The sequence below is a fragment of the Geospiza fortis genome, unplaced genomic scaffold, assembly GCF_000277835.1.
Source record: "Geospiza fortis unplaced genomic scaffold, GeoFor_1.0 scaffold41, whole genome shotgun sequence".
NCBI lineage: Eukaryota > Metazoa > Chordata > Aves > Passeriformes > Thraupidae > Geospiza > Geospiza fortis.
Genome location: NW_005054299.1, coordinates 18,394,921 through 18,404,034, shown reverse-complemented (window position 1 = coordinate 18,404,034; position 9,114 = coordinate 18,394,921). Strand labels below are relative to the sequence as shown.

At 54.3% G+C, this 9,114-nt stretch overlaps 1 protein-coding gene across 1 annotated transcript; it reads left to right on the top strand.

Annotated features, from left to right (window-relative positions):
* Positions 1–1,882: 1,882 nt before the first annotated feature.
* Positions 1,883–8,873, top strand: DLK2 (delta like non-canonical Notch ligand 2). The gene is made up of 5 exons (XM_031059425.1): positions 1,883–1,980; positions 3,543–3,606; positions 6,025–6,155; positions 6,742–6,886; positions 7,459–8,873. The coding sequence occupies exons 1-5, from the start codon at positions 1,908–1,910 to the stop codon at positions 8,234–8,236; spliced, it is 1,191 nt and encodes a 396-aa protein (XP_030915285.1). The 5' UTR covers positions 1,883–1,907; the 3' UTR covers positions 8,237–8,873.
* The last annotated feature ends 241 nt before the right edge of the window (positions 8,874–9,114 follow it).

Genomic DNA, 9,114 nt, shown 5'->3' with positions numbered 1-9,114 from the left:
GGCGCGGGTCCCCCCGGGCTCCCAACCCTGCCCCGGACCCCAGCCCGGAGAGGTCCCGGTAGCCTTCAGATTGGAGCAGTGCCTGAGAGCCCGCGTCCTGGGGATGTCCCTGGTAGTCCCCAAGCGCACAGAGGTCCCTGGTACCCTCGAAAGGGAGGTTAATAGACTCGGGGATCGTCCTCGCAGCACCCGGAGGTCTGGTAGCCCCCAGCCCGGCCGGGCAGAGGTGGACGGGTGGGACGGAGGGAGCTCCCTCGCCCGTGTCCGTGTGACCCAAAGCCAGGCCTGCCCAGGTACGAGCTGCTCACACCTCTCCCGGGCACCAGCTGCCAACCAGGATGCCGGGGTCCGGATCGACCCCGGGGTTCTGCCGGGAGCAGCACCCACGGGGTGACTAGGTCAGGAGGCCCGAGAGGCTGCGCCTCGAGTGGGGAGCTGTGGGGGAAAATCAGCCTTTGCAATGGCATATGATCGGAGCTTGTGCTCCTCACAGCCCTGAAGGAACATGATACCACTCTTCAGCCCTAAATTATTTTATAAGTTTCATAGCAATTGCTTCACCCTCTCCTGAAATGCAGCAGCTGTTTGCTACTGCCCAGTATTTAGGAGCAGGAGGCAAAGGAGGGTCATGCATGCATGTTGTCAAAGGGACTGTGGGGAGGGAGGATGCAGGAATTCTTGGTGGGATTTGGCTGGGGCAGTGGCAGTAACATCCTGTAGCCCCTCTGAAAATGCTGCATCCTTCATTGGTGGTGGTTTGTTTGCTGAAGAGATGCTTCAAGCAACATCATTGCTTTTATGGGCTATTTTGTCCGGTCCAGGGAGGTGAAGCTCTTAGCAGGGACCCCAAAATCCTCCCCTCTTCCTGCAATGCATGTGTACATGTGAGTGGGAGGACTTATGTCCCCATCTTAGAAGTCTCTCACACAACTATGGACCAAGCATAACCTTCCAGAGCTGGAGAGTCAAGCTGAAAGTGGAATGGCCCCTGTTCATCACACCCACACAGCTGGGTAGAGCCTGCTCCATACCTTCACCATTCTCTTAACAGAACTGTTTAACCCCTCCCATCTCATTACAGTAATATATTTATGATATCACCCTCGAATTTCCTGCCCTTAACAACCCCAGAAGGCTGGGAGGGAATGAAGCATTTTTGGAAAGTATTTAATGCTACTTCAAGAGGGCAGGAGGCGGTCGGAAAATAGATGGGTGCAGGAACCTTGGGCTGACAGGGCTCTCTGCAGGACAGCCGAGGAAAAGGACTGCACCTAGTGAGAGGTGTGTGTTCACATTTCCTGCCTGGGGCTGCACACCAGCTCTATGCCTCTTGCTGCACTCTCTTGCTTGGACAGTGAAAGAGGGCTGCTCTTTTGTGCCTGCTTCTCTGCTAGATCCATTGGACTCCCTGCTCTGCTGCAGGGTTTGAAAGGCAGCCCGGGCACTGTGAAGAACACTCTGCCCATCTATTCATGCAAATGTGCACAGGGGGACCTTATTTAACACGAAGCTGAAGCATCCCAGATCTAGGGAGGGAAGATGAAGCTCCCCACAGCTGGGTGGGTGTTTCTGGGTTTCTGATCTCCTGACAGCAGCTACCAGGGGCAGATGCTCCAAGATGTGCTGTAACAGCCTGAACTATTACACACTCAGGATTGAGTCTGCACTCTAAGTTCTCCTGTACACACATTTTCAAAAGCTTTTTAATTCTTAGTGCCCCAATGCTGACTTAGAGGGAGGAGTCTGGATGAAGCAGAGGGGAGTGTGGTGACCAGGCTGTGTAAAACTGGATGTTTCAACTCAAACTCCCAGGCAGTAGAGAGGAGCTGTGGTGTCAGCCAAGGGATTTTGCTGAGCTTGCTCTTTTTCTCTCTGTAGGTGTTCATCTCGGTGGGGCCACACTGACCATGCTCAGGAGCTTCTGTCTCCAGCTCATGTCCTTGATTTGGATCCTCTTGGCCCATCACCAGCTTGTGCAAGGTGAGTTTCTGTACACATGGGTCCCTCTCTTTCATATCCCTCTTTCCAAACCTGTCCTTGGCATTGCTGAAGGCTCCTCAGTTTTCTATGCAAAATCGAGATGGTCTGACTTGGAAAAGCAGAAAATGCTACCTGGTCATTAAATCACCTGGGGTGTGACACTGGAGGCACCTTAGAAACTCTTGCCCACAGCGGTGGCAGTGCCGGAGCAGACTGACAGAGACATCCCTGCTGCTCTGTCTCAGTTTGGTTTGGGAACCCATTCACCCTATGAGCTTGCTCAGGGGAAAGAAGGTCCCAAAAGTGAACAGCCAACCCTGGGTCCAGTGAGACAAAATCCTTTCCCAAAGATTAGTTTGCTCTATCCCTGCTCTAGATAAGCAGTGAATTCCCAAAGCCATGTGTCAGGAGAGATGGTTACAAATAGGAAAGGTGGCAATACCCAGGCTTGGGGCTGAGCAGTCCCAGGATGCTGCTCCAGCTCTATAGTGACTTGTTTTAGGAGGCTCTGACTGTGTGCAGTGGGACCTGCTGCCTCACTGCAGCAAAATTGCATGCACAGGGGATTTCTTCCCCTGCTCATTTTCCCAGGCAGCACAAAATGCTGCTTGGAAAAGCCTGACTGCATCTCGAGGCATGGGGGCTTTAATCTGTTTCAGTCCAGGATGGAGGGGCTCAGGTAAGGACATTCACCTCCTGGGCCTGGCTTGCACAAGATTTGTACAAGACTTCTGGGGAAACCCCCTGCTTCTTGACATCTGCTCTAGTTCTGCTGCTCATGGAGCCAGAGCGAACCAGCTCCTCTGTGGAGCTAAGATGCAAGCAAGTGATGGGGAAGAGGGGAAGGTGGAGATGAAAGGGAACACCTGGCACAAAGGAGAGGATGAGAAGTGGCACAGCGAGGCCACAGCTCAGTTACAGTTTCTGTGGCTTTTAAATAAATAAACAGAACTGGATACCTGGCCCCATGTGAGGCCAAGTCCTGCTTCCCTGTGCTGGAAGGGGAGTGCTGGCAACCAGGTCCCAGAAGAGGCCAGGAGCCCCTGTCAAACCACTCTGTGCAAATAGCTGCCCTTCGAGACAGCGACATGCTGGGAGGTAAAGAAGAGCCATTCCTTCCATTTCCATCCTTGGCCCCTTTGTGCCCCTTGCAGTACTTGGCCCTGAGCTTTCCCACCATACTTGCTGCAAGACTGTGGGACCAAGGTCCCGGGTGGGTCAGTCCCTATTACACAGGTTGTGTTAATGCACGGGCAACTCCAGCTCTTGCCCAGAAGGGCCCAAAACCTAAAGGAGGCAGCAGAGAAAAGGTGGGAAAGATGACCAGAGATTGGGTAGTTTTGAAGCAGAGCCCCATTTCCAATAAAGACAGTATTATTGACAGTGGACAGTGAAATCTTCATTTCTTGTGTGGCATCCAGTGAGTGAAAGGAAGGTCCCCCACCTTACAGTTCTGGGGACAGGTAGGCCGAGCACTTAAGGAAACACCCAGGGCCACGGGCAGATCTGGAATCATCTATAGTCTCTGCTTAGCCCAAGTCCACATGTCTCTTGTCTTGTAGGGGATGACTGCAGTGAGCGCTGCAATCTCGCCCACGGCTGCTGTGACCAGGATGGGAAGTGCAGGTATGGCTTGTCTGGCTCTCTGCTGTTCCTGACTGTGACTGCTCCCCCTTGACACCGTGTCCCTGGTGCCTACACCCCTGCCCAGAGCTGAAGCACCTCCTCCTCCACTCACCCATACGTGGAACTGATGTCTCTGCTCTCTTCTTACCTGACACACTCTAGAGTGAGAGGTGTTGACACCTCTGACTCTTGCTGGGTCCCTCTAGCCTTTGCTCCAGTGTTTCCCTGCCCACCATCACACACTGAGCACTGTTATTCTGCTGAAGCCTTTCTGCTAGAGGGAAGCCTAGGACACCCTGGCTGTGCCTGGGTGATGGGAAGCAGCCTTTAGGCTCAGATATGATGAGGGAAAGTCATCAGGCAGCAGAGCAGGCATGAGGGTTGGCCAGCTTGCTTGGCCCCCTCACTGACTGAGATGGAGGTGCTCTCCCTGGGGCATGGAAGAGAAGGCTTCCAGCCATGCATATAACTGAGGGCTTCAGGGGTCCTCTCTCAGAAGCCTGAGCTGTGGTGGGGATCTCTGGATGTTTTTCATAAAGGTTTTACCAGCAAGCTGTGAGCTACAGCAGCAGAAGTGCATATGTGGTACTTGGCATCCCAGCTTCAGCTGGTGCCCAGATCCTGCAGGATCAAAGCTCAGAGCCTGACCCTGCACTTCAGCCTGGGAAGCACCCATACAAGTGCTCTGGGCTGCCACAGACAGCCCACTGTTGTCCCACTGCAGGGCCATCTGCAGCCCCCGCTCTATAAGGCAGCACCAGGAGGCAAAGGCTGGCTTTGGGCTGGCTGGGACACCTGTGGCTGCAAGGGGACAGACTGCCCAATGCCACCCTGTTCTTGCCAGGTCATGGTCAGTCCCCTTTCACAGGACAGCCCCCGGTGTCACACCACACCTGGGCCACTTGTTCTTGCTGACTGCTGCGCTGGGGAGTGTCCAGCTCTGGTTTGGCTGGGCCCCTGTTTGCAGCTGCAGAGCTCCTCCCTGAGCCCCTTCAGCAGCTGTGGCTGCCTGGGGGAGCAGGGTGCTGCAAAGCCCCACTGAGAAAGGCCACATGTCACCATGTGGCAAGTGTCCCAGCTGCAGACCTTTCTGCACGTGAGTTCCTGATGCTGATTTCAGGCCTCCAGAGCATTTGCTGAACTTTGTGGCTTGGCAGTACCTCAAAATCACCTCAAACTCAGGGAGGCTTAGCTGCTTACCTGGCCCCCTTCCTGGCAATTTTTAGGTTGGCCAGCTCCATTTTGGAGAAATGGAAGAGTTGATAGCACCTGCTCCTTGCAGGTACTGGGGGGTAGGTGTATCCACATCCCTCTGCTCAGGGCTGTCTAGGTATGAATGTATTTCCCCAGACTATACAAGGCACATGGTATCACCTCCAGTCCCATAGTAAAGCCTCTAATTAATTTTTGTGTATATATATATATATAAAATTTTTTGACCATTTTTCTCACTCCTTATCTCTTTGTAACTACATACAGGTGACAACAGCCATCCCAGGTCTGAAAGTGCAGCTGTGGGCCAGCCCAAAAAAACTGAAGTCACCACACATTGTGCTGAAATGAGCCCCAGCCATGAAAATGACCCCCCTTCCTTACTCCAGAAACTGTGTTGTTTTTGTTGGGTTTAATTTTGTGCTGGTTTGAGTGTATCTTTTGTTGTGGCTTGGTGCCACCTCCTCTCAGCTCTCATCTTGTTATCACTTGCTTTCTGCCTTGGAGCTGGCAGGTCTGAGGCATGCCTGCCACGGGAGCAATGCAGCTTGGCTTTACTTAGGCATTGCCACTGCCCTGCTCTTCTGGGGCCAGAAGGCTCCTTGTGTGCTGCAGGTTCTCCCATTGTGCTGCCCCTGAGAGCTGGTTGAGGAGTCTGTTCTGTGCACCAGCCACAGCAAGCAAGGTTTCACAGCTGGCTTACAGCGCACCCCAGACAAAAAACGATACACATTATAATGCAGAGAGGAGCAGTGAAACACACACACACCTCAGCAGCCTCTTGTCCCTTTCCCTCAGGAAGCTCAGAGTTATGAATGGGCTCCTCTCTGCCTGTCAGAGTGGCTGCCTGCTGTGGGAGGCACAGGAATTCCTGAGCAGGGGTGTATACAGAGTGGCTGGTTGGAGGAGAGCAGAGGGATGTGGGCAGTGCAGGAGAAGCTGCTGAGCTCTGCTGCTGGCCACTCACCCTCCCTGGCTGCAGGGTGTGTCTGCTTGCTTCTTTGGGCAGATGAGATGCCAGTACTTACCTCTGGAGGAGGGAGCTAGGCAGTCCATGGGGCCTTTGGGAGGGTTTCCGAGGACTGCTGTATCTGTAGGAGCCCTGCACAGCACACAGACAGCTTTTGTGCAGCCCCTGCTTGGATCTGATTTGGTGATTTAATTTGATTTGATTTGATTATGGTGCTTTGCCCTGTCCTCCTGCAGGTGCGATCCAGGCTGGGAGGGGGAGTACTGCGAGGAGTGCGTGCGTATGCCGGGCTGTCTTCACGGCACGTGCCACCAGCCTTGGCAGTGCATCTGTCACTCTGGCTGGGCTGGCAAGTTCTGTGACAAAGGTGAGTTGCGGGCTCGACATCCCTGCCTCTGGTGCCCAGCACACCCTCATGGTCATGTCATCCAGTGTAGCCAGAAGCCACCTGGGTGATGCCATTTTGGCTGCCTGGGAGATGGGATGTTGCCTGGCAGCCACAGCTGGGACCATTCCCTTCCTGCAAGAGAGGTCAGACTGCTGACACTTGTTCCCTGGCTGTATGGCAAGAGTTGGCATAATGTTAGCCAGCCTCAGGAAACGGAGCAGATGAACTCATTGCATTTCCCGTGCTGCATCAGGACTCCAAGCAGCATCCCCTGCTTTTGCCAAGGCTTCCTGCCTTCAGCAGGTGGCTGGGGGACTCCCCTTATCCATCCCCAGGGACTTGTCTGTACCAGGGGGTCTCCACTGGTCAGACAGTTGGCATGCACTGCATCTTCACAACCACACAGGCACTGCACTTCTGCTGCTGCATGTGCCTATTGGAGCGAAGAAGAGAGAAGCTCCTGCCATTTCTCCATCCCCAGGGGGGTTGGTGGGTTGTGTTTGCACTGAGTTGGCCACATCAACCCTCTTGTCTCCCTAATTCACACCATTTTTTTTCCCCTCAGACATACACATCTGTGAACACCAGTCCCCCTGCCAGAACGGAGCACAGTGCATCTATGATCGAGATGGGGAGTATTCCTGCCTGTGTCCAGAAGGTTTCCACGGGAAGGACTGTGAGATGAAGACAGGGCCATGTGAGAAGGCAGGGTGAGACACTGCAGTGAGATTACAGACACCATTAACTTTGGGTCACACACTGCCAAGTGGAGGCCCAGCTTGGCTCGTTACCTGTGAATTTCCATACAATAATGGAGTCAAGCCAAAATCACCTTCGGCTTTGGTTTAGCAGCGTGCAGTGCATGGTCCCACCAGGGTAAGGGCTTTGTTGCAATCTGAACAGATTCCTGTCCCTGCTGTAGGAGGACAGGAATCTGTTCATCATGCCTGGGACATCCTATCTCCCAGGCAGCCAAACTGCTGTAGGCATGGTGAGCTAACATCCATGATGCCTTTGGGGAGCATCAGGAGGGCATGTTTCCTTTTCAGGTCATTTGGCTGAAGACCTTCCCTGGTGGGTGCACAGCCACAGCCTTTGAGGAGGTCCCACAGCCTCTCTCTCAAGGAGATAGAAACTCTCAGCCAGTCTTCTCCTAGAGATAGCTGCCCCCACGGAGAGAGCTGGACACACTGACCATGCAAGCAGCTCTGTTTACCTCCCTGGGGTGTGGGAAGCTGCTTGGTCTCCAGGGCCATGACCTATCCTTGCTCTCTCCACACAGGTCTCCATGTAGGAATGGTGGGCAATGCCAAGACGAAAATGGCTTTGCCAGTAACTTCACCTGCCGGTGTCTGGCTGGCTTTGTGGGGGCTCTCTGTGAGCACGACGTGGACGACTGCCTGATGCGCCCCTGTGCCAACGGGGCCACCTGCCATGACGGCGTCAACCGCTTCTCCTGCCAGTGCCAGGTGGGCTTTGAGGGGCGTTTCTGCACCATCAACATCAACGACTGCGCCAGCCAGCCGTGCAAAAATGGGGCAAAGTGCTATGACCGCATCAATGACTATGACTGCTTGTGTCCTGACCGTTTCACTGGCAAGACCTGTGAGATCTCCGTCCCTGAGCCCACCTGGTCTCCTCCCTACCACCCTGCAAACCATGAGAATGCTGGAGGAGTGAAAAGCACCACTAGTGAGACACCAGGGGTGACACAGCCAGAGCCCATCAGGACTGTGGTCACAGGGCGGCGTGTGGCCAACCACAGTGAGAAGGAGCTGGGGGGAGGGTTGTTGAAAATCTCTGTGAAGGAGGTGGTGACCCAAAGGGACTCAGGGCTGAGTGAAGCCCAGCTGGTGACAGTGCTGGTGTTCGGGGTGCTGACAGCAGTGTTGGTCCTCATCACTGTCCTGCTAATGCTGAGGAACTGGCAGAGGGGCCGTCAAAGGTCGAACTGGTGCCAAAGCCCTTCTCAGGCTGCAAGAAAGCTCCAAGACCAGGAGTGTCAGGTGGGCATGCTCAACACCATCTTGATTGAGCCAAGGAAGACTACAGAGCTGTGAGCTGCGAGGACTCTGAACCAGGCCCTGGCAGATCATCGTGCTGGCAAACCCCTTGAACTGCGCCCTGCGGAGCCACACTGGCACCCACTGGGCAGCGGGGAAGGGCTCCCAGGGCAGCAAATATGTCAACAAAACCCTGGGTGTTGAGCACTGGTGTGATGGCCCTGCCTGGGTCTGAGCTGTTTCCTGTCTGGCTGGCTCAGCTGGCACCCATGGCATTTGAAGGCAGGGCTGTGTTGGGCCAGCCCTGCAGGGGAGCAGTGGTGCGCTGCCTGCAGCAGCCCATGCCACACAGGCACTGCTGTCATCTAATCCAGCACTCGGAAACAGGACAGGTAGTGCTGAGCAGGGCACAGCCCTCCTGCAAGCCCAAATACTGCCAGACCCTTTGTAACTCCTCTCTGTGACTACGGGAAGGGGATTTATCCTCGTTTCTGCTGGTGTTGGGATGCTTCTTCTGGGGCCTTTTATACAGTTGTGGCTGCATGGGTCTCCCTGCCACAGTACTGTATGGGGTAGTTCCTGGCTGTTTCTGGAGGCTGTCATTTCAGATGCCATGTCCCTAGGGAGTGAGCAAACACCCTTGCTCCCTGGCCTTGTGGTTCTGTGAGCCAGTTCAAAGAGACTTCAAAAATCATTGCAGGTCTCATGCCCTTCTTCTGCCCTGGCTGATGCACCCTCCTCTTGCTGTCAGACTTGGGGGTTACAGACATGTTCCATACTTTCCTCCTGATAATTCAGGAGTCTCTCTTTCTCACTTACTAAGCCGTCCTTTCTGGTCTGGCCACATATGACCAAGATCCTTTTCCTCTGCAGTGTGCACTTCTGCCTCACTATTTGCTCTCCTCTGGGCCTGAGCTGGTCCTTCTCATATGTCC